Genomic DNA, 25,135 nt, shown 5'->3' with positions numbered 1-25,135 from the left:
TCTAATAGGCACTAATCAAGAAATACCGGTAATAAAATAAAAACGCGTCCAGTAGGCTTGGAAAGACGATCCATAATATTCGCTTTTCATTTCAAAGCCATCTCTGACGCCGTTTTTTTTTATTAAAAACGTTAACAAAATACAAATAAATAATAGAAAATAGAATCTTACCGTGGCAAATTGGTAGATGTCCCTGCACACTTTAGCCATGTAATCTGAAGCTGCAAAAAGCTTATTCTTGTCAAACTCCCACCTCTGGCCCTTCTCAGAGTCCTCGATTTTCTGTCTGGTAGCCATATAGGACGACTTCCAGGTGTCCAACATCTCGGCAGCGCTCTTAGTGATCCTCTTAAGGTCGTTTAACGGTTTCCTAAATCAAATCGATTAAATACATATATAGTATAACTCGCAAGAGATCTGGCTCCCGTTACCTAAAAATATAGTTGCTGTCCAAAACGCCGCGCACTTTCGACAACAGACACCACACGATCCTCTCCATAAACGGCACCATCACCTCGTCAGTGTTGTAGTACCTCGACAGTACCCAAATCAAGTGTAGACCTTCCATCAGGTCCGGGATGCAGTACTTGACCTTTTCAAAGTCGTTACTGTTCGACACCAGCTAAAGAAAAAAATGTCAAAAGTAGAAAAAGACCCTCTCGATCACTTGAAAACTAGATAGAAGAGATATGGTGACGTCATCACGGCAAACAACATGAACTAATCTCAGACACACCCTAAAACTCATATTTGACAAATAACGATGACGTAACGATGAACAATGGCTGAACAGTCTTTAGGAGTTTTAATATAGATCTTTGAATAAAAGAAGACTAAGGAAGGAGCATAATACTATCCATGTATTCATGCATGGTGGGCGGAAAAAGGACTCTAGGGTGGGGATCCTTGACAGTTCTGTTTGACGATTCATTTGACACATTTGAATTTGATTTGAAATTTTGTGGATTTGTCAGTCTTTACGGAGCTTATTTTATGTTATTTATTATTTATTCCACTACTGATAGTTGTATAAAGGTAGTAAATCTAGATGGAAATTGTGGCAGAACTTAAATTAACAGTGACACTATCGCGATTTATCGAAAAAGACTCTAAAATAGTTGGTTGTGTAGCGTGCGGTAGATCTCGGCAAAAATCGAGTGAAATAATGGAACAACTTTTCGCTAGTAAGTGGCTGTATAATGTACATACGTGTAGTAAACCGATCATTTATGAAATTCACTTAAATTAACTAATTCTATATTTTTTCTTGCATTTTTGCTTTTATTTACTACTTGTCAAAGATTAGATATCAAACAATTTAGATACGTCAATTTGACTTACCTGCTTCAGTAGCGTATCGGATGTTTGTGTTAATAAAAAATTATTATAACTTATCTATTTTTATTAGAATTATATATTTTTGTAACAATTTTAATAACTACCAATATTTATTCACAACGTAAAATAAAACAACATATTATTGAGTCTACCCCACGTCTATCCTACATCATAGTTTTACATTTTTTAAATAAAATTAGAACGGCACTGATAAACCGGAATTTAAGTCGGCCATACTTGATGTCCATCGCGGTGGATCTAAGATTTTTGATATGCTCCTTCCTTAGTCTTCTTATTCAAAGAATATAGATTAACAAAAACTTTTCAATAAAGATTCTTAAAATAGTTATCCCCATTTTTCTCTTTTAAGAGATACCAATAATACAATCAAATACTACGGCCAGCTAGAAGATATTAGTAGGCCTCTTGATGCCGATGTCCTATATAGGCTATACAAGAGACAAAACAAACGTAAAATATTTCGTTTGGAACAAAATCACAAAGACACTAAAAACTACCGTCAAATCACTACTAATGGTGTTATTTGACTTATAATGATGACGTAACGTTGTAACATGGTTGAACAGTCTTTATATAGAGCTTTTCTACTAGTGGTACCTTTAAATGTCTTCTGATGGTGAAGAGGAACTGCACGTTGTCCCTAGCTTCGGCATAGTACCTCCTTAGTTCGTTCTGGTAGTGGATAAAGGCCTCCACCACAAGGGACTTGGCCTTTTCCAGGATATCCGTGATCCTGACCAGGGAGGGTTTCTTCAGTTGTTCCACGATGGAACTGAAGGCCGCTTCTCGTTCGTGCCAGTAGTCGAACTCTGGCAAAGGCCCGTTTCCTATAGGAACCTGTCAAAAAATCGTACTATTCAAATATTCTGTCAACAGAGACCAATATTCTTGGACACACAGTACAGTAGTTTTATTTTATTTTGTCCCATTTTTAACCGACTATAATTCGTTTGTTTTTGGAGATGGAACATTCATTAAAAAATTAAACTGTACAGGGTGGCGCCTCTCATACACGGAGGCTCCAAGGAGAACGACAGTTTGTATTGAAATGAAAATTTGTGAGCACATATGTAGGTTAATTCTTAATAAGGAAGGATTTTGAGCATCTAGCTAATTTTTATCACAAAATTATAGGTTTATATCTAGTTTTAATTCTCTCATAATTAAATTATGTTTTAAAGGTGTATCTTTTTATTAACGTTGAGTATTTTACTCTAAAATCTTTAATTTTTGTTAAATTAACAAAAGATATATCACACAGCCACCTAGATTTTTTCAAATAATTGAGATCTAATGACGCAAAATCATAAAAATTAAAATATCTAGGAAAGTCTTTGTCTGAGGGGTAGGCAACCTTAATAATATTTTAAAGATATAAAAATTCCCCATTGAACACCGAGAAAATATACTGGGTGTTCCATTTAAAATAAAGGAGTAACTTGCTTTTAAAAGTGACTAGTGTTCCATATTAATTTTCTCTCACCCTGTATAACTTTTCGGGTCAAATTTCAATTTGGTTTAACATACAATGGTTACTGTAATTAAATATCAGGCTATACAAGGTCAACTAAAATTTAGGTAGCTGTTATCGAAATTTAAAATTTACTCTTCATTTTCACAAAATGTGAAATATGTCGAAATCCTTAGAGTTTAGGTGTATGCTTCTTTAATAAAACTCACCTTTATTTTCTTCCTAGAATCCGAAAATCAATTAATATATAGGGTGTTCCGTTAGAAAAAACACAACTTTGATGTGTAACTTTTTTTGGGGACACCCTGTATAATTCTATATATTTTTATAAAATGCTTTCAGCTAATTTATATACGCTGCCAAAATTTAATTTCGATATAAACTACCGTTCTCCTTGGAGCTTCCGCGGCGTACGATAGGCGCCCTGTACAAACTATTTCCTGTACGTACTTTGGCCAGATAGCTCTCTATGATTTTGATAATGTGCCTCTCCCAGCCCATGACAACCTCCTCAAATTTCTGGATCACTTCTTCGTCTTGAACCAGTTCCTCGTCTTTGCGATCGGACTTCAAAATGTCCGACACGTCCGCCATGGGCAGATCTATATCGTCTTCTATATGTTCGCACACCCTGTATATAATTTTTGTCAGTGTAGTAACCCTACATCATATACCGGGTGTTGCATCGTCGAGCGGGACATAGGAAATCCCATGTAAATTTTAATGGGGTCAATTATTCTCTTCCCTAATTATTTTAGAGAATAATTATTCTATTTAGGTTTATTGAAGAGCACTAAAACCCACATTCAAAAGAATAACTTTAGATATTTTTGATTAGCCCGTTTACGAGTTATCGCCGATTTCTTTTTAAATATTTCTCCATTCTTATGGCCCTGTATTTACTTATGAGCACCAGTCAAGGTAAAAGATAACTGTCAAATGAAGTTGAATCAGAAATTTGTCTATTTAGTGCTTTATTATTATTATTAAAAACTCATACCTACATCGAAAATATTAGCCATGAATTACACTACCGAAGAAAAAGTATTGATGATTAAATGGTATTATCAAGGAACTAGTTATCAAAAGGTGTCGGACATGTTTGCTGCTCTGTATCCGAATAGAGCGATACCTGGAAAATGTACAATCGCAAGGAATATCCAGAGATTTGAGACCAAAGGTACCCTAATAAATAACTGCAGATGTGAAGCAAGGCAGGAACAAAGAGAAGATGCAAGAAATGATACCGACTTGGAAGTTTTATTGTGCCTGGAAGAGAACGATGGAAAGATCAGCACAAGGAAACTTGAGGATGAAATAGGAATAGATCACACTACAGCGTTTCGAATTTTGAAACGACATAACTACTATTCCTTCAAATATGAAATATAAAATAATAAAGCACAATTAGGTAAATTTCTGAAATGACAACTTCATTTGACAGTTATCTTTTACTTTGACTGGTGCTCATAAGTAAATACAGGGCCATAAGAAAGGAGAAATATTTAAAAAGAAATCGTCGATAACTCGTAAACGAGCTAATCAAAAATATCTAAAGTTATTCTGTTGAATGTGGGTTTTAGTGCTCTTCAATAAACCTAAATAGAATTATTCTCTAAAATAATTAGGGAAGCCAATAATAATTGATCCCATTAAAATTTACATGGGATTTCCATCAGGGTTCGGAAGCAGTTAATTAAGACGTAATTTACCTGATTAACTACGTGTAGTTTTTCTTCAAAAACTACGTCTTTTCCCGTTCATTAACTACATGAAAACTACGTTAATAAACTATGTATTGATATTATGAATAGTTTTCCTTTGTATGAGGTGTAATAGAAATAATATGATGTAAATATTATATTTAAAGCCATATTTCTTCTGTTTTCTTAAATACATTATGTGTTTTTAAAGCTTCAACTTATTATAACCTCACCTCAAACCTTTGATATTTGAAAGTTACATACATAGGTTACATAAACTACACCCTCTACATAAACTACATTAACTACATGTAATGTAGTTTATGTAGTTTTTAAAACCCTGTTTCCTATGTCCCGCTCGACGATGCAACACCCGGTATATGATCTAGGGTATGAATACAATTAAAAAATATAGCGTAAAATAATTAGAGTACCGTCACGAACAGCCAGTGCCGTAGTTGCGGGGCTGCGATATGCTACCAAAGTGGCAAAATTTAGTCAAAATTTGCAAAACCGGCTTACCACTGTACGTTGGACGTGAAGCCGACCAATTCCCCGAGCAATTCGTCCTTGATGGGCATCTTGGAGGCACCCTCCTCCTCCCTCTGGGTCAGCGCATCAAAGTCGGCCGTGCTGCTCAACGCGCTGCTCGACAGTATAGTCAACCTCTTGGTTTTCTCCTGCCGAACCGACGTCTTCCTGTTCACGTCCGCGTCCGACAACTTCTTCTTCGGATCAGCAAAAGTGTACTGAACCAGAGGCACCATCAGCTAAAAACCGTGTTTTTCTTATGATAAATCAACTGAGCGAAAAAATATACACCAGTGAATCACCCTGTAGGTGTGGTAGAATTTCTAAATTATGAGCTACCATTATTATTTATTATCCGCATAATTTTTTTTTTAAAGATTGGGATAAAAATAAGTATGAAATATAAACGATACCGATTAAATTTTCAGTGACGTCATTGAGTGACGTATTCGGCTGAATAACTGGGATTTAAATTTCCCGCTGGGGATTCCGGTGGTAGCTCTGCTGTAAAAATGTCAAATTGTCGCATTTATTTATTTGTTTCCTGACACTGTCGTTGGTTTTTGACACTTTAGTTTTGTATTACGCGAGTTTTTCGTTTAAATGAATTGTGTTGTGATTCTTTAAGCTTAAAAATGTTTACTATAGTCTGTAAAACGAATAACTTTGAATTTGACAGTTCCCGCGGGCTTTTCGAGTGTTAATTTTATTAGATTAGCAACTTGCTGCCATGCTGACGCAATGCCGTCTCTAATAGAACAGCCTCGGAGCGAGATTTATGACGTCACGCTAGTTAGATACTACGGATTAATAAATATGTTGTAGAATACATGGAAACCATAATTATTCCTCGTATTTGTGGTTTGTATTTTAGAAATGATATAGTTTACATGAAATATACATAATATACAGTTAATAAATACAATATATATACATACTTACCTATTTCTAGTAATAAATACTTTGGCAGATAAAACTATGAACCATACAAATGCAGCAAATGTTTTACAATATGGCTGAAATCGTACTCCATAGTCAATGTAGATAGTTTTTGTGTTAAGAATAATAATTTAAAAAAATATATGGTCATCTTTTGACAAGTTTATATTAGTTTATTAATTGCAGTAAACATTATAATATATAAATAAATTTTGTGAATGCAAATAATAATACATCACTATTATTAGATATTGAATGTTTTTTGTTAAATTAGATCGATTTTCAAACCCCAAAATTTAAAATATATTTTACGTTTTACCCATTATCTTATGTACCACCTATTCATTATTTGTATATTGTAAAACATTTGCTGCATTTGTATGGTTCATAGTTTATTTGCCAAAGTATTTATTACTATAAATAGGTATATATTATATTTTATTTATTAACTGTATATTATGTATATTTCATGTAAACTATATCATTTCTAAAATACAAACCACAAATACGAGGAATAATTATGGTTTCCATGAATACGAGGAACATATTTATTAATCCGTAGTATCTAACTAGCGTGACGTCATAAATCTCGGTCCGTGGCTGTTCTATTAGAGACGGCATTGGTCTAATATTTAGAAATGTCAAAAGCTGATGACATTTTACTTTTGTCAATTATGACATTTCGTGTTGATTTTTGCAAGAAGAGGAAGAACAGTCACTTGTTTTATTATTTTCCTTTTCTATTTCACGAAAGTAAAAAGAGTTACCTATCTGATTCGTTCAGGCACTCAATTTAAAGAAAATCAGTAACTTTTTTGACAGAGGGATTTTATATTTGCCATGTTGTTAAAAAATAACGGTCAAAATTCAAAGTTATTCATTTTATAGACTATAGCAGACCTTGCAGTCGAACATTGTTCTTTCTAGGACCTCTGATAGTGCGAAGTGTACAAGATAGCTTAATGACCGTTGCAAAAAAACCTTATTAGAATATTTTGAAAGGAAAGGCGGTAGTAATGGCCCTTTAAGTCCCTTAAGTGCTGTTAAAAAGGTGAGTTTTGTTGGCGTAAATAATAACTGTTTATTTATTTATAATTAATTTATTTTCGTTTAAAAGAAAATATGTAAAGGTAGGCAACGCTGTGCCTGCCAAGCTTAATCACGCGACTAAAAATTTATTTGGTACGACCTATATATAAGGAGCAGACTTTGTAGATGTCCATTTTGTCCATTTTTTTGAATTTTGACAAACATAGAAAAACTGCAAGGCTTTTTGCAAGAAACTTACCGAAAAAAATTGGATAAAAAATCATAAAAATAGTACACCTACATGTGAAAAATCAAGTTTGGATATCTAAAAAAAATTGAAAAAAGCTGTTGAGTGTCCTGTGACGACAACAAACAGCAATATGTCCTAACCTAACCAACTGAAACACCCTGTAACCACGTAAAACTGCGAGAAAACTATTTCCACTTTGTATATGATTATTTCGAACCTCTCTGGTGACGAACGACAGATTCTGGATGACGTTCTCGCCGAGGACTCCCACAATAAAGTAGGAGGGCATTTCGATGTTGGCGTCCTCCATGCTGTCGAAATTGGGGATTCCCACCTCGGTCTTCCGAAACAGGTAGACCAATCGCTGGTTCCTGGCTTCCTCGGCTATGGAGCCGAAGCTCCCGTTCATCGTGTAGTCCACTACCAGTTCTTGAATTATTTTCTGTAAAAAAACGATATCATATACTTATTTTAAAAATACTTTAAAAATAAAATATATAAAAAATACTTACAGGCACATAAATGATTTCTTCTGGTTCCTCCTCCGGTGGTAATTCTTCTTCAACTGTAAAAAAAACATTTTATATCATTTTTTCTGAAAAAATTAAATATAAATCATCATCTACCTTCATGCTTCTTGCCTTTTTTCTTCCCACCCTTGCCTTTCTCCTTCTTTCCTTTCTTCTTCTTCTTCGTTTTGCCATCGTCCTCAACGTCAGAGACTTCGACGTCGGTGACTTCGGCCGAAGGCAACGTAGAGGCTTCGGTTTCGGTCATGGGCGACTCCGAGACCGATTCGGGGTTCCCAGGAGGTACTTCATGAGGTACGGCTTCGGGCTGTGCCTCTTGGGTACTCCCCGGTTGCTCCTGATCGTGTGGAGTATCTTCCTGGCGTTCCGAGGCAGGTTCCGTCACGTCTTCTGTCCCTTTTGGACTGTCTAGAATGCGTTAAAAATTAAATTAAATCTATGGTTGATATCTCTCATAATTTTTCGAATGTATTATTGTTTTTTCTAATAAAACAAGTACCTTCAGGGGCAGGTGAAGTAGGGGGAGTCTTCTTCCCCTTCTTGGTACCTTTTTTCTGTTGCCCTTTGCCGCCTTTTTTCTTCTTTTGCTTCTCTTCAACTTCAACAACTTCCTCTACTACTGGTTCTTTCTTGACTACAATCATCAACTTATTAATAATGTAATAATTAGACCAAATCAGTCTTTTATTTATACGTCTCTATAAATTATTTTTGAAACATATAAAGCAAGTTTCAAAAATATCTCGATTTTTTTTTGTCTAAAAAATCTAAAACACGTGTTTTTTTTTTTGCTAGAATTAAACAAAACAAAGTTGATCTAGCCAATAACAGTTCGTAAAGCAATCAATAATAAGATCACTGTTCTGTTTGCCCTGATGTGACGTCAAATACAGTTTTATGTTGGTTACACGACTTTCACTAAATCACAGTGTCTACGCACCTAATGGTCTAAGTTTTTTTTTTTAATTAAATTTTGTTAGTTTTTGACATTATAAACTTAATTAAATTTTAAAAACGATACAATTTTTTGGCAACTCTTTGTATCTTTAATATGTCAACCAATGTAACGAATCCTGCCAATAAGATTGCTGTTCTTTTTGCCCTGATATGACGTCAAATATAGCTTTATGTTGGCTACATGATTTTCAGAAATTCACAGTGTCTACGTACTTGATAGTCTAAGTTTTTTTTAATTATTTTTTTTAGTATGGGCATAGGTATTATAAGCTTATTAACTTTTTTGATAACTTAATAGAAAAATACAATTTATTATCAACTTTTTGGCGGGAACTGCACATACTTTGTTGATTTATTAAAAATCGAATTAAAATATTATATTATGAATTGACTATGAATAAATAATTATTAATGTTCAATATATCTATCTAATTTAGTAACTTCTCTTCATTCTTTACTAATAAATCATGAAACAAAAGAAGAATTCTGATCTTTTGCCCTCGTGTGACGTCAAATACAGATTTAGTATGTTGGTTACAAGATTTTCACAAATTTAAATGTCTAGATATTCGATGGTCTAAGTTTTTAAAATGTAAATTTTCTCAATCATTTTATAAGCTCGCACTACGTTTAACATTATTTTAGTAAAGTGTTGTATGCAGTAAGTTTGAATATGATTAGTTTAAATTATTTAAAAAAAAATAAAATGCGTTAAAAATAAAAGACTGTGATTAGCGTTACCTTAGCAACCTCTAAATTAGTCTTATTTTTTTAAAGCAAAATTTAAAGTGCGTATATTTATCCAAGGTAATAAAATTAAAATTTTCTAGGTTTTAAAAAAATAATTAGTGTCCAAAAATAACTATATGGCCTACCGATTTCAGGGACAATAATTTCCTTTTCGACCAGCTTTTCGTAAGAGGTCCTGTGCACGAAAAAGAACCTCTTGTTGTCGGGCGACAATTCCTGATCCAAAACATCGTCCTCGAGGTACGACGATAGCCCGTAGTCCAGCTCGTCTGTATTGGCCACCATGTCCTCGAAGTACTGCCCCGAATTCAGTCCCAAAAATTTTGTCACCGTATTTTTGATCCATTCCCGCCGAAAATCAGTACCCATTTTGTATTAGAAAACAAACAAAAATAAATAAAACCGCTTAAAAAGTAAAAGAAAGTGTTTCAGTTCACGCGAAAAGAAGCAAAAAAAAAGAAAAACTTGTTTACTAAACAAGCCTACTGAAAAATAACCCATATCCATGGTAACGAATTTAAATTCGAATTATTTTCAGTCCGGTCCTGTGCATTTTCTTTTTTCACCAATAAAATCAATGCACTTTGGTGTATGTTTAGTTGCCTATCCCTTTTTTGACACTAATGACAACTTCAGCTTCTCCTGTCACAAGTTACAATGACGTCTGCTGGTTTGAAGAAGTTTTTCCAAAATATTCAATAATTTCCTTAAAAAAACAGTGAATTTTCGGGGAATTTTTTGAAAAATGGCTACTCCCGACGAGAAGGAACTGTTGAAAAGTGAGGTGGAACGTTTAACTCGCGAACTAGACCAGGCCAGCAGCGAAAAAGTCCAGTCTGCCCAATACGGACTCGTTCTTCTCTCCGAAAAGAAGGAACTTGAACAAAAATGCGAGGAATTCGAGTCCTTGTACGAAAATACCAAGCACGAACTACATATAACTCAAGAGGTGAGCGTTTTTGGCAATTTTTTCAGTAATTAATCTAAATTGCACTTGGATATTGTCACTCGTGTCGTTAAAAATGCAACATATCATAATAGAATTTCTAATTTTATCGATTATACAGTTAACAGGGTAATTTCCCTAAAGTCCTATATGACTTATGTGACATATTCTTGTTTTAGGCACTCGCTAAATTTCAATCCAGTCACAAAGTAACTACGAAAACAGGCATAGAAACTGAAGAATCCCTTCTACACGAATCAGCAGCTCGAGAAACGTCGCTATATTCCCAAATCGTCGATCTCGAAAACGAGAACAAGCAACTGCGTCATGAGCTCGACAGAGTCACTGTGGAACGGGACAAAATGCTCCAAGAGAACAGCGACATGGGCAAAGACAAAGACGACAGAGGCATGGAGTGCAAACGCCTCCGTACAGAACTGCGTGAAATCAAATTCAGAGAGAACAGATTGATATTGGACTATTCCGAACTGGAAGAAGAGAATATCGCGTTACAGAAACAAGTAGCGGCTTTGAAAAGCACTCAGGTTGAGTTTGAAAGTTTGAAGCACGAAATCAGGAGATTGCACGAAGAGATGGGGTTGTTGAATTTGCAAGTTGAAGAGCTGACAAACTTGAAGAAAATCGCTGAGAAACATATGGAAGAAGCTCTGGAATCTCTGCAAAGTGAAAGGGAAGCTAAATACGCCCTGAAAAAAGAGCTGGACCAACAAATTAACAGGGAATCGTTTTATAACATCAATAATCTGGCTTACAGTATAAGAGGAATAACTGAAGAGACTGTTTTGGGTAGTGACGGTGAGGAAGAGGGTCTCAAACACATTGAAGCAAGCTTGTCAAGCGGAAATGTCTCAGAATTAACCTCCCCAGATGACAAGCATGTAGATTTGTTCTCGGAAGTCCACTTGAATGAGCTGAAAAAATTAGAAAAACAGCTAGAAAGTTTAGAGAAAGAAAAACTAGGTCTTACTCAGACTTTAAGGGATAACCAGAACTTAGTTGAAAAAAGCCAGGGTGAATTACAAGTTTTTATCGCTAGATTGACTCAGTTAGCAGCCCATGTTGATTCCTTGCAACATCTATCACATAACTATGATAAAGTCCTCCAAAAACCTACCGAAGAAACTACAAAAATGATCGGTCAGTACCAACAGTGGTTCAAATTATCCAGCAAAGAAGTAGACCAGCTTAAACATGATATTAAAGAACTAGAAAAACTGACTAATGTCTCAGATGCCACTCTGACTCTGAGAAGTGAGATCACAAATTTGAAGAATAAGTTGTTGGATACTGAGCAGAAACAGATGGACTTGGAGGGTGACTTCAAGTTGCTCAGAGAGTTTGCTACAGAGGCTGGAGGGTCGCTGGACGAGACTCAGAACAATTTACAGACAGTTACCGAGGAACTGGCTCAGTTGTACCATCACGTGTGCACTGTCAATGGGCAGACTCCCAGCAGGGTTGTGTTGGACCATGAAAAAGAGGGCATGACTCCAAGTAAGCAATGATTTTTTATTACCTTGTTGAATATATTTTTTTTACGTGTAGAAAATAGTTTTTTACGTGTAGAAAATATATTTTTACATGTTTTTTACTTTAAAATAACGTAAATTGTGAGTAATAGGATCGTTGGTTCAATTTAAAAATTTTTTCAAAGGTGCAGAGTCTCAAATAAAGAAAAAATATCAAAGTTGTATTTTTCTAATTGGAACACCCTGTATATTATTACATTTTTAGTTTCTACCATTAAAAGTACAGAGTGTCTAAAAATTTATTTTAAATAATTACTAGCATTAAACATTAAACGGCACTTGTTTAATTTAAATGGAACACCCTGTATATATTACGTAAATCAGATACACAAAGATATTGTCTATGAAATTTTATTATGCCATTTTTAGCTATCTTTTCGGATTTTTGTAGAAAATGCATATTATTGTAATTCAAACCTTATTAAACGATACTTATGAATATTGTTTGACAGGTGCACCTGTCATTTTTTGTATGTCGTCTGTCAGAATATTCCTCGACTTTAGGGACAGACATTTTTTTCAAGACAATATTTTTTACGCGAAGAAATTATTTTTTACGCGAATATTTTTTAAGCATAGAAAATAATATATTTTTTACGCCTAGAAAAAAATGTTTAGTCGTAGAAAATACTTTTTACGCGTAGAAATTATGTAACAGGGTAATTTCCCTAAAATCTACGCGTAGAAAATATTTTTTGCGCGTAGGAAATATTTTTTAGGCGTGGAAAATATTTTTTATTCCCAGAAAATATTTTTAAAGCATAGAAAATATTTTTTACTTCTAGACAATATTTTTTACGCGAAGAAATTATTTTTTACGCGTAGAAAATATTTTTAATCCTAGGAAAAATATTTTTTAAGCATAGAAAATAATATATTTTTTACGCTTAGAAAAAAATGTTTACTAGTAGAAAATACTTTTTACGCGTAGAAATTATTTTTTAAGCGTAGAAAATATTTTTTGCGCGTAGGGAATATTTTTTCGGCGTGAAAAATATTTTTTAAGCATAGAAAAAATATTTTTTACGCCTAGAAAAAAATGTTTACTCGTAGAAAATAATTTTTACGCGTAGAAATTATTTTTTACGCCTAGGATATATTTTTTGCTCGTAGAAAATATTTTTTACGCGTAGAAAATATTTTTTGCGGGTTAGAAAAAAAAATTGCGCGTAGAAAATTGTTTTTAACGCCTAGAAAATATTTTTTTTTAATTTAAATTAATTTTTAGAACACATTTTATCATTTTTTTTTGTAACTTTTCATTTTGTATACAGTGACTGAAACAGCACCAATGATGATCGGAGAAATGAGTAAATTAGAGCTGCTAAGGAGCAGATTGAAGAGCGACATTCCCCTGCACGATTTGGAGAGTTTAAACGACACCGCCGTTCTGGCGCGTAATGTATGTACAGTCGTGGACCAAATCAAACATCTGCGTACAGCCTTGGAAAATACACTCTCCAAAGGCAAGAGAGACAAATCCGAAGGATCTTATGAATGTATGTATGATTTTTGTCAATTATTTTCCTAGTTTTAAACACATGATTGGATTTTTTTGTTTGTTTTTTTGACAGCTAAAGACGAGAACAGCGAAGAGGTTCAAGAGCTGCAAGAACAAGTGATTAGGCTGAAGAGTTTGTTGTCCACGAAGAGGGAACAAATCGCTACGCTGAGAACCGTCCTCAAGTCCAACAAAAACACAGCAGAGGTCGCGTTGACCAATCTGAAGAGCAAGTATGAGAATGAGAAGACTATTGTGTCTGAGACTATGATGAAGCTTAGGAATGAGCTTAGATTGTTGAAGGAAGATGCAGCTACCTTTTCTAGTAAGTGATATTTTTTTAAAATGAAAATTATTATGTTTCTACTTTTCTTCAGGGCATTTTTATTCTGATATGTTTATCTGATGTTAATTATCAAGAAACAGATGTTATTTTTTGCTAAAAGTGGTTCTTATTGAGTTTTATCTCTAATATAATATTATCGGTATCGCTTAAATTTTGGTATTCCTTTCAGGTCTCAGAGCCATGTTCGCCGCCAGATGCGAGGAATACGTCACGCAAGTAGACGAACTCCAGCAGCAGCTTCACGCGGCCGAGGACGAAAAGAAAACCCTGAACCAACTCCTTCGTCTAGCCGTCCAACAAAAACTCTCCCTCACTCAGCGCCTAGAGGAATTGGAGGTTGACAGGGAGATGAGGAACGCCAGGAGACCCAACAATCGCAACTTCCAGCGACAGGGCAGGTCGAACAGAGATAACCTCTTTTAGCCGAGAAGCAGGCCTAGACCCGTCCTGTACGCTGTGGCATTTATCATGTCCTTCTTCAAGGTGTAGCCCTGTAGGGTAGAGGTAGGTCTGGGAGGTCGAAGGTACGTATTTTTTTACTTAGGTGGCTGGGAGGTCGTTTAAATCTCTTGCTGGAAAGAGAGAGTAATTGTTTACTGAATTCTAACAAATAACTTTATATATCTGTGTAATTACAGGATAAAAATCTGTTATTTTTGCCCTGATGTGACGTCGTATGCGGATATTTATGTTGGCTTCAGGATTTCGACAGATATAGGTGTCTATGTGTTGCATGATCTAAGATATTTGAATAATAAAATTTTGGGTGGTAAAAAAATGTTTTCTTTGTACAGGGGGTGTAAATAAATAAGTGAATATTTAATATTCTAATTAAAAATACAATTTGGTTAGTAAAATAAATTTAATTTAAAAAAAATTCTTATATTTAATTTTAAAAATCAATCGCCTCTTTGGAAGCACTTATCCATTAACACCCGGTATAAAATAATAACGTATTAAGTTTTATTTGTCCAAATTTGTATTATTCTAATAGCTTAGATCATAAAACACGTAGACACTTCTATTTGTTAGAATCTTGTAACTAAAATAAGTAAAGAAGAAAAATAACAGGATTTGTATTAGTTTTTACTCTGTATAGCACAATTTCATTCATATATCAGTATAATAGAAGAATAAAACTATAGATTGATGTGTTATATATGACTATAATAAGCGAATAACGATGAAAATTCTGTTATTTTTGCCCTGATGTGACGTCGTATGCGGATATTTATTTTGGCTTCAGGATTTCGACAGATAGAGGTGTCTATGTGTGGCATGATCTAAGATATTTGAATACTAAAATTTTGGGTAGTAAAAAAATGTTTTCTACTGTTTTCTTTATACAGGGGGTGTAAATGAATAAGTGATTATTTAATATTCTGTTTAAAAATTCAATTTAGTAAAATAAATGTAATTAAAAAAAAATATTTAATTTTAAAATCAATCGCCTCTTTGGAAGCACTTATCCATTAACACCCTGTATAAAATAATAACGAATTAACTTTTATTTGTCCAAATTTGTATTATTCTAATAGCTTAGATCATAAAACACGTAGACACTTCTATTTGTTAGAATCTTGTAACTAAAATAAGTAAAGAAGAAAAATAACAGGATTTGTATTAGTTTTTACTCTGTATAGCACAATTTCATTCATATATCAGTATAATAGAAGAATAAAACTATAGATTGATGTGTTATATATGACTATAATAAGCGAATAACGATGAAAATTCTGTTATTTTTGCCCTGATGTGACGTCGTATGCGGATATTTATTTTGGCTTCAGGATTTCGACAGATAGAGGTGTCTATGTGTGGCATGATCTAAGATATTTGAATAATAAAATTTTGGGCAGTAAAAAAATGTTTTCTACTGTTTTCTTTATACAGGGGGTGTAAATGAATAAGTGAATATTTAATATTCTAATTAAAAATACAATTTGGTTAGTAAAATAAATGTAATTTAAAAAAAAAATATTTAATTTTAAAATCAATCGCCTCTTTGGAAGCACTTATCCATTAACACCCGGTATAAAATAATAACGTATTAAGCTTTATTTGTCCAAATTTGTATTATTCTAATAGCTTAGATCATAGAACACGTAGACACTTCTATTTGTTAGAATCTTGCAACTAAAATAAGTAAAGAAGAAAAATAACAGGATTTGTATTAGTTTTTACTCTGTATAGCACAATTTCATTCATATATCAGTATAATAGAAGAATAAAACTATAGATTGATGTGTTATATATGACTATAATAAGCGAATAACGATGAAAATTCTGTTATTTTTGCCCTGATGTGACGTCGTATGCGGATATTTATTTTGGCTTCAGGATTTCGACAGATAGAGGTGTCTATGTGTGGCATGATCTAAGATATTTGAATAATAAAATTTTGGGTAGTAAAAAAATGTTTTCTTTATACAGGGGGTGTAAATGAGTAAGTGAATATTTAATATTCTAATTAAAAATACAATTTGGTTAGTAAAATAAATTTAATTTAAAAAAAAATATATTTAATTTAAAAAAAATATATTTAATTTTAAAAATCAATCGTCTCTTTGAAAGCACTTATCTATTAACACCCTGTATAAAATAATAAAATTGAAAATAATAACGACTTAAATTTTTATGGTCCAAATTTTTATTATTTTAATAGCTTAGATCATAAAACACGTAGACACTTCTATTTGTTAGAATCTTGTAACTAAAATAAGTAAAGAAGAAAAATAACAGGATTTGTATTAGTTTTTACTCTGTATAGCACAATTTCATTCGTATATCAGTATAATAAAAGAATAAAACTATAGATTGATGTGTTATATATGACTATAATAAGCGAATAACGATGAAAGTTCTGTTATTTTTTGCCCTGATGTGACGTCGTATGCGGATATTTATTTTGGCTTCATGATTTCGACAGATAAAAGTGTCTATGTGTTGCATGATCTAAGATATTTGAATAATAAAATTTTGGGTAGTAAAAAAATGTTTTCTTTATACAGGGGGCGTAAATGAGTAAGTGAATATTTAATATTCTAATTAAAAATACAATTTGGTTAGTAAAATAAATTTAATTTAAAAAAAAATTATTTAATTTTAAAAATCAATCGCCTCTTTGGAAGCACTTATCCATGAACACCCTGTATAAAATAATAAAATTGAAAATAGTAACGAATTAAATTTTTTATGTCCAATATTTTGTTCTAATAGCTTAGATCATAAAACACATAGACACTTCTCCTTGCTAGAATTTTGTAACCAACATAGAAAAAGGGCAAAAATAACAATTTCAAATCTACAGAAATGTTTAATCGGAATATTGAAGTTATTTGATAGAATTCTATTTATGAATTTATTTATTGATATATCTAATTGCCAAGATGAATTTAGGTGTAATATCTTCTCAATATAGTGATGGAAATATTGTTAAGGACATAGTTATATACTTAAGAGAGTTATTTAATGTTTTTTTTTATTATATTAACATTTATTATAAGTTCCAAACAGTTTTAATCAATTTTACAAGCATTTCTTGTTGTTTTAGTATTTATTATCAGAATATTGCTATTGATTGAATCAAATGACAGACGTATCAATCTGTCAATTTTTATCTATATTGCAATATTTCTCTTATTAGCATTTAAGTATATGTAAACTCAGAAAAATAGGTGAACAAAAAAAATAAATATAAACTAAATGTGATACTTAAATTTAAACGTGTACTTTCGGTAAAAAAATGCTCCAAAAAAGTGGATTTCAAAATTTTCGGATTGGGGCTGCTAGCTGAAGTGTTGTTGGAGTTCTTAAAGTTATACAGGGTGGTTTAGAGAACTATGTCCATTTGTAATTATTAGGTCTACTGTTTTTCGGAATTTTGAATTGTTTACTGGAAACAAGTAGACGTCTTTGTAGTTTTCTGGACCATTTATATATGTTAAAAAAATGTAAAAACGTTTGAATTCGTCCAATATATTGGTATTTTTTCCGCCCAATTGAGTGTAATCGGCTCAGTTGTGCTTCCACTGTTTTTTTTTTCTTGTTTTATATATTTTGTGGCATCTATCTTATATATTTATTGAATTTTTACTTATACCGTACAAATAACGTACTCTTTTCTAATGTTATAGATTATATTTATACGTTTTTTTTTATATAGCAAGTGTATTTATTACTAATTACTGTAGTTTTTCGTATTATTTTGGCTGATATAATTATTACAGAACTATAGAATGTTCAGTCATCGTTCAACGTGACGTCATATACTCTGTCGAACTCTCTCAATCACTTGCCAACCAGATGAAAGAGATTGGTGACATCATTACGGCATTTCGTAGATTACTGCACTTGCATTCTTGGCTATATAAAAGCGGTCGATAAAAAAGTAAAACCCTAAAACTCGTATAATGATGACGTAATGGTGAACGATGGCAGAACAGTCTTTACATAATATTTAGTTCAAGACATCACAAATCCTGTTTTTTTGATAATTTTAATTATCAGCCCAAAATTAGTTGAAATATTTTAGAAAAAATTATAAGTAATAAATAGGATCATTACTGAATAATTAGGAGATATTTAATAAATTTATGAATGTGAAAAAAATTACAAAAAAATCTAAAAAGAATTCGGGAACTTTTTACGTTGTTCTAGAAATAAAAAAAAATTTATCGGAATACTACCGTACAATCGAAAAAAAAACAGCGTCGAAGACGGCTGAGGAATGATAATCGAAGATATTTTTGGCGAGGTCGATCTCTAGAATTTGTTTATTAAAAATCGACATAAAACTTGACAAAAATTGGCGGTGAGCGCCATTAAAAAATAAAGAAAAGTACGGGCTAACTCAGTGACGTCTTCTAGGGCTTGACCTCGGCAAAATTATCATCGATTATCGTTCCGCAGCCGTCTCTGACGCCGTTTTTTTTTTCGATTTTTCTTCTTTAATGAAATATTCTCACTAACGCTCATATATATATACAGACGTAGTAGTAGAAAAAAGTGATTTTTTCAAAATCTTTTTGATGTTCGTCGGTTCAGAGTCCACTAGTTAATTTCAAATTCCCCAGTTTCCGAGCCTATATGGACCGCGAACATACCCGTCCCGTTTTGAAAATCAAAGAATGAACGTAGCCTTCCGCGACACCGGTTTTTTTGGGGTCTCGATTTTTTAAAATTTCGAAAAAACGAAATGGTATTGAATCAAGACTCTGCCGAGCTCAATACGGTTTTTTTAATAGAGATAAGTTGAAAAGTGTCGGAAAAAAGAGTGTCATCCATCCATTTATTTGTAACAAATATCGATCTGTGTTTCTCATAGTTTTTATTCATATTTGAAGTTGTTAATTATGAACTCTACAAATGTCTGCTTAAATGTGGTTAATGTTACTTAATTGTACCTAATATTTTTAATAAAATCGATATATCTACAGGGTGATTTGTTTTATCCTTGAAACTCGATGTCCAAAGAACGAACGTAGCTTACCGTGATACCGTTTTTTTTTATTATTTCGCCTTGATTTTTTATAATTTCGATACAAAAAATTGCTGCCGACATGATATTGAGTTCAATACGGTTTTTTTTTTTTAATTAGAAAGGATTTCTAGAAAAAAGTTTCTTAACAATATACAGGGTGGTCCGAACTGTACTCCGGAAACTTCGGGAGCATATTTTGCAGATAAAAGTAAGTAAAAAAGTTCGTATAAATCTAAAATGGTTAGTTTCGGAGATACAGGGTGTAGAAGCCTTATTTTTATTTCGATTTTTGTCTGGGAGTTTTTTGACATTAGAAATTTGATTTTGATGTCAATTTGACTCCTCTTTGTAGAGGGCGCCACCTACATGTTTTAACTGTTTTGAAGAGTAATAACTTTTCGTCTGTACCTGTATAAAACTAGTGAGTGAAAAAATATACATTTACGACGTTTCCAAATATTGACGTGACTTTAGAAATTAAGTGGAAAAATTGAAATAAAAATGAAACTTCTACACCCTGTATCTCGGAAACGAAGCATTTTAAGACATACGTTTATACAAACTTTTTTACCTATTTCTATCGGTAGAATATACTACCATAAGTTTCGGGCCACCCTGTATACAAGTTCTACAAAAAAAAAAACTATAAAAGTGAAATTGAAATTATCAATCAGGGATGGGTTAAAAATGAAAGAAAATATTCTTTTTCAAAAAATATAAATACAATTTATTTATCTATTTTTCATTTTCATAAAAAATCAGTTTTTTTTTAAGTATTACTCTTTTGTTAATCAACAACTTTTACAATAGTCTTACAGTGTTACAGAAGCATTTTACAAACAGATCAAAACACCTAAATCCCTTCCGATACAGAGTCCTCCCAAAAAAATGCATTTTTTAAACACTACTTGCTGCTATTGGCACTACAGGCGATGGTATTAAATGAAAAGACAGCCACCACGACAAAATAGGCTGCATAGCCGCCACAAACAACAGAAAATACAGCCTCCTTTTATGACCAGCTGTTGCCACCCCTCCCGCACTGTAATAGGACTGATCCTGAGCCCCGTTTTCACTCAAAACCTGCACTTTCAAGCTTCTCACCAGGAAAAATGCCAGCGCCAAGTTAGTGTAAATCAGAGCCATATAAAATCCTATTTTCCCCCCAATTACACTGACCAAAATACTGACTATCGTCCCTACAAACTTGTAGCCTGCGTAGGCCAGTAAGTCTAGCGTTTTTAGGCTGGTTTCAACTTGGATTATGTACAGGGTGCAGCTGTAAATGGCTAGTTCCACTACGCACCAGGCTAGGGCTGAAGAAGCCGTGATTCCTATGTGTTCTGGCGTGAATCGGTCTTGCATTCCCAGCACTAAACCCGCTACAAGGATGTAAGTGATGTACGCCATGGAAGGTATGTATAAATCAGGGGCGTTGATCTCGTATCTTGGTTGAACGGGACCGTCTTGTTCGTATTTCACAGACCAGTCCTAAAAAAAATTAAAATATTATAGCTTTCTTTGATATATAACTAAAAATAAAGAACTTACTGTATGGGTGAAAGGAAAAAACAATAAAACCAGCTTTTTCAAGACATATTTCGTATCCACAGCAAAGTAGTACTTCAGTTTGCTGACCGGAACATATTTTTCCATCTCTTGTTTTATTATATTCTTACCAGCCCCTGCTAGCTGAAATTTCAAGTATTTATAACAGAATTTTCGTGATTTATTACAAATTTACTTGTTGTCCGTACTGCATCGCCATATCCTGTACCACCGGCTGTCCTAGAACACTTAAATTCGCAGGCATATTGAAAGAGTTCGGCAGATTTTGTGGTGTTTGAGGAGGTCCGTTGAAGTTCTGTCTGATATTAGGGCTTGGACCCGTGGGTATATTCGTAAAATTCGGTGAATTATATGATGCCTGATTAATAAATCCATCTAAAATATGTTTAAAATAGGTAAATTCAACGTTACTTTTTGTAGATCGAAATCTACCTTGTTGGAAGGCTCCTGCTTGAACGTCCGTTGGTAGATTGGGATAAATGCCTTGTTGTTGTTGCTGGAACTGTGGATTGTCATAAGGATTGTAGCCCATAGCGTTTACGTCGCTGACTCTTTTCACTTTTCGTCCGAGAGCTGCTGTAAACATTAGGTTTAGGTTATGTGTCCATGATTATTTTACGGTTTATAATTAAGAAAAATATATAAATCGTACTTGGACGAGGTCCTGTGTTGGCATTATAGTTCATGGTGGTCTGTATTTATTTTAAACTTTACAAAGGAATATTTATATTTGGAATCTTCAAAACACGTCACTCATTTTCGAATCAGACTGAAATATTGCTGTTCTTGTTTATTTTTGTTGCTGTCTTTGTCTAATAATTTACCATAGATTATAATTTCAACTTTCTTCTTTTGATTATTTTTTTCAGGAACGACCTAATTACCGGTCGGATAGTCCTGGGAGCTGTGGTTGTACATGTTAGGACCGTAAGTATTGAAAAGAAGAAGAACAATACTTTTATTCTATGGTTACTGTTCTTAGCGCCATTGTGAAATAGTGAGAAAATTTTGAACTAAAATGTTAGGATTTTTATGTTTGTTTATGCAAAAATCTAATCCAAATCAATTATTTTTGTAAGTATAACGAATATAACTGTTACAAAATCATGATGAATCTAATTAACATGTAATACGAACTTTATTTCAGTAGAATAAATTATATTTTCTTTTAGAGACGCATATTTATCCAGCAAAAAATGGGCATGACAGAATGACAGCGAGTCCTTTTGTCGCTAGAATTTTGCTGATTTTTGGTAGAAAAAGTGGTTTTTCTGTGCATTATTTGAGTTTATTCTGTGTCTTAATGCTGTTTTAATCTCCTGAAAATGTAAGTACCCATTATTTTACTTGTTTTTTTATTGTTTCCGCTTTCAAATATTTCAATTACATCATCATTAAAAGCTTATATATTTTTTCCCATTTTCGTAATTTTCTTTTTCACAATCGAGTATACGAAAATATAGATACATTCCTTGGTGTCTTTATTGTACATTAAAATTAAAGTTACGTAGAATGGTGCTCCATATTTAGAGATATTTCATATTTTTTGGACCATTTTTTTTGGTCGAGTTTAAAGATGTTTTTTATTCCTAAAGATAGTTTTTAGGTGTTTATTGATACAGGCAAACAAATATTTTCTACGTCGTTTAGGAGTCAGTGTTAGTATACTTAAATGCCCTATGCTCAATAATTATATTAATAATACCTTCAGAGAAAATAAAATACTTTTACACACGTTTGATACTATAAACTGTCATCATATTTAAGTTAACAATTTTGCACTGTTTTATTAATACCTAGAAGGCTTTAATTATTATAATTTTCTTTTTTAGGAGCATTACACACCAGCACATAAAGACCGCCTAAAAGAAGATACCTCGATCACCTCTTGTATATTCCTGATGTTTGGCAATCATTCTGGTTTACGAGTTGTTCATTCTTTATGTGATTAAAAGTAAGTTTAATTTATTATTTATAAAAATAGTTTTAATAAATTTATTAAATGCTTATTAACAGACTAACCCTATGTTTAAGGTATATTTAATCTTAATATGAAACAAAAATAATAAATGCAATTTTTATAGCATAATTAATGAAATGTAATATTATTTATTTCGATTTTTACAGATTTCCTACAACAAATCAATGGATGTATACAGTTCCAGAGCAGTACATTTATCCTTTTCAAGATTACCAAAAATGCATCAGGAAAGTATTTCTAAAATTTTACTTCTCTTGGGTAAATATATTTTAACTGGTTTTTAATGTTCATTAAGTTTTATTTTCTCTGAAGGATTTCATCATTTTTAAATTTAATTATTTCTTCGGTATTTTAATATTTGTAACAATTTTTTACTTTTGGTCACTTCTCTTTCTTTTTGGTAGAATACCGTCCACTTAGAACTTTACTTTCATATTTCTCCATAATAGCTTTTACCTTGTATATTTTCTTGATTGTGGCTATAACATAATTTTTCACTTTTGGGAAAAATATTATTATTTATTGATTTTTTAAAATATCCCATTGACTGTATTTCTATATGTATTATTTTATTTGTATTATTTTTCTTATGGTGTCATTCTTCTAATACCTTTTTGCTTTTGTAATTTCTTGTACAGAATTTTCGTTTTGATGGTTTCATTTTCATGTCATTTTTCTCAGATCATATGCCATGAATTGCCATAATTTTGCGGATTCTCTTTGTTTCCCTGTGTTTAAATAAAATTTAAACACGCTTAAAAAATCTCAGAATAAGGACTAATTTCCTACCAATTCCTGGCGCATTCGCCATTTATTCAAAAAACTGACTTCCACATAATTCACGTCTAGTTTTTCTAGCATTTTTTCCAACGAATTTTCCTGAATAACATCGACTCCGGAGCATCATAACTAGCCTCCCCGAAGAAGAGGAGACCCGGGTCACCCCCTAACCCTGATGTTCGGCCATCGATGACCTATGTAGCATGCATAGGTACCCAAGGGAGTCACCACCCTCTGGTTTACGAGCTAGGTGTTCTAACGCTAGAGGCTTCGGCCGGATACGACCTGGCACCCAAGCTACGAGACTTCTTCGTGCACGTATCCCGTGACGTCTCGACAGTAGAGGGGCGGGATATCGGACATTGAAGACGATAGGGGGTCCCGGTGGATGTCCGCTCGATGGGTGACGAGGGTGACCCGAGACGAGGCTGCTTAGCTGGGATGGGAACTGACTGGCGAGGCTTAATCGTCGGACAAGGGTTAAATCTGATGAAGGGGGCGAACTTATATGCTCTGGAGGATTTTTCTTTATGTGCTTGATGTCAAATTTTGTCTAGATATTCTTTAGAGGAGGCTAAGCATAATATTTGGTCAATTTTCCAGTTCTTAAAGACCACATACTTCTTTATTTTTTTCTCTTGCTTACGGCCTAGCTCTGTTTCATTATTTTTGTATTCTGTATTTTCTTTATTATTGGAATATTACCATTCATCAATTCTATAAACTCTTCTAATGATTGGCTTATATATTTTTATTGTGTCATTCTTCTGATACTTTTTTAATTCATAAAAAATTAACTCTATTGCCTGGGATATTTTACTGCTCTGGAGCAAGGATTTTTTGGGACAGCTGCACTTATTATAACAGCGGATTGGGAATGAAATTCGTCGCTGAATAAGAAACTAAACAATTTAGGTAAATTATACTAAAAGATGTTTTTTTTTTAAATGGAATATTGTTTAATATATATTATTGTATTTTGTAAAATGTGTCGATATAAATGGTTAATTTCAAATGAAATATTTTGGCGCACAATTTACTTTATTATAGGTAAATTGATGGTAAATTCTTTATTTTTAGTCAAATGTAAATACACTTAATGTGTATATAAGGAGTTGGATTTTTAATTTGTATTTTTACATACACTTTTCTAATTAGTATAATTAAAATACCAAAATAAAAACCGTATTCATCACAATACACCAAAAACACTTCTTTTTTTCTGTATTGTTGTGAATTAGTGTTGGTGTTGCAACTCCAAGGTTCCTACCTCCAACAGTAATAATTAAAATACCGTTTGATCGAAAAAAAAACGGCGTCCAGTTGGCTTAGAAATGACAATCGATGACCTTCCTCATATAATTTTACATACAAAATGACAGCGATCTTTATTTCATAGCCATCGCTGACGCTGTTTTTTTGTCATATTGTATAAGCAGAAATAATACTGTATGATTGAAA

General features: G+C 32.9%; 3 protein-coding genes and 1 long non-coding RNA gene across 5 annotated transcripts in view; 2 read left to right on the top strand and 2 right to left on the bottom strand.

Moving 5' to 3' along the window:
- Positions 1–10,063, bottom strand: part of LOC115882825 (dynein heavy chain 10, axonemal) — a 30,735-nt gene extending 20,672 nt beyond the window's left edge. Inside the window, exons 1-10 of the mRNA XM_030901071.1 lie at positions 9,645–10,063; positions 8,312–8,446; positions 7,909–8,220; positions 7,795–7,847; positions 7,500–7,724; positions 5,056–5,303; positions 3,281–3,461; positions 1,957–2,196; positions 432–622; positions 172–370 (exon numbers count right to left, since the gene is read on the bottom strand). Of these exons, the coding sequence (XP_030756931.1) occupies positions 172–370; positions 432–622; positions 1,957–2,196; positions 3,281–3,461; positions 5,056–5,303; positions 7,500–7,724; positions 7,795–7,847; positions 7,909–8,220; positions 8,312–8,446; positions 9,645–9,888 (2,028 nt within the window). The 5' untranslated portion in view covers positions 9,889–10,063. The remainder of the gene's footprint in view (positions 1–171; positions 371–431; positions 623–1,956; positions 2,197–3,280; positions 3,462–5,055; positions 5,304–7,499; positions 7,725–7,794; positions 7,848–7,908; positions 8,221–8,311; positions 8,447–9,644) is intronic.
- A 108-nt stretch (positions 10,064–10,171) lies between these two features.
- Positions 10,172–19,297, top strand: LOC115882827 (protein bicaudal D). The gene is made up of 5 exons (XM_030901073.1): positions 10,172–10,468; positions 10,645–11,980; positions 13,290–13,514; positions 13,590–13,841; positions 14,032–19,297. Exons 1-5 carry the CDS (start codon positions 10,265–10,267, stop codon positions 14,283–14,285), a joined length of 2,271 nt encoding a protein of 756 aa, XP_030756933.1. The 5' UTR covers positions 10,172–10,264; the 3' UTR covers positions 14,286–19,297.
- A 757-nt stretch (positions 19,298–20,054) lies between these two features.
- On the bottom strand, positions 20,055–21,706 carry LOC115882830 (protein YIF1A). Of its 2 annotated transcripts, none has more exons than XM_030901081.1 (5): positions 21,566–21,706; positions 21,346–21,486; positions 21,089–21,288; positions 20,896–21,036; positions 20,055–20,835 (listed from the first exon to the last, which is right to left on the bottom strand). In XM_030901081.1, exons 1-5 carry the CDS (start codon positions 21,597–21,599, stop codon positions 20,242–20,244), a joined length of 1,110 nt encoding a protein of 369 aa, XP_030756941.1. In that variant the 5' UTR covers positions 21,600–21,706; the 3' UTR covers positions 20,055–20,241. The 2 variants fall into 2 exon arrangements, with proteins under 2 accessions (XP_030756941.1, XP_030756940.1); XM_030901080.1 differs by having other exon boundaries at positions 21,346–21,489; positions 21,566–21,704.
- Positions 21,707–21,904: 198 nt separating this feature from the next.
- On the top strand, positions 21,905–23,206 carry LOC115882880. Its single transcript, XR_004050276.1, has 4 exons — positions 21,905–21,987; positions 22,086–22,240; positions 22,746–22,867; positions 23,041–23,206. It is a non-coding gene; the product is annotated as an uncharacterized LOC115882880 (long non-coding RNA).
- Positions 23,207–25,135: the final 1,929 nt, after the last annotated feature.

Source organism: Sitophilus oryzae, unplaced genomic scaffold (assembly GCF_002938485.1).
Source record: "Sitophilus oryzae breed Bouriz unplaced genomic scaffold, Soryzae_2.0 scaffold_179_pilon_pilon, whole genome shotgun sequence".
Classification (NCBI taxonomy): Eukaryota; Metazoa; Arthropoda; class Insecta; order Coleoptera; family Curculionidae; genus Sitophilus; species Sitophilus oryzae.
Note: the sequence above shows the minus strand (reverse complement) of the source record. Positions and strands in the feature narration are given on the sequence as shown.

Excerpts from the sequence above, each read along its gene's own strand:
- LOC115882827 (XM_030901073.1), top strand. The coding sequence starts at position 10,265 with ATGGCTACTCCCGACGAGAAGGAACTGTTGAAAAGTGAGGTGGAACGT. Across the intron at positions 11,981-13,289 it reads AAAAGAGGGCATGACTCCAA|TGACTGAAACAGCACCAATG; the intron begins GTAAGCAATGAT and ends TTTTGTATACAG. Across the intron at positions 13,515-13,589 it reads ATCCGAAGGATCTTATGAAT|CTAAAGACGAGAACAGCGAA; the intron begins GTATGTATGATT and ends TTTTTTTGACAG.
- LOC115882830 (XM_030901080.1), bottom strand. The coding sequence starts at position 21,599 with ATGAACTATAATGCCAACACAGGACCTCGTCCAA. Across the intron at positions 21,037-21,088 it reads CGATGCAGTACGGACAACAA|CTAGCAGGGGCTGGTAAGAA; the intron begins GTAAATTTGTAA and ends TTGAAATTTCAG. Across the intron at positions 20,836-20,895 it reads TTTTTCCTTTCACCCATACA|GACTGGTCTGTGAAATACGA; the intron begins GTAAGTTCTTTA and ends AATTTTTTTTAG.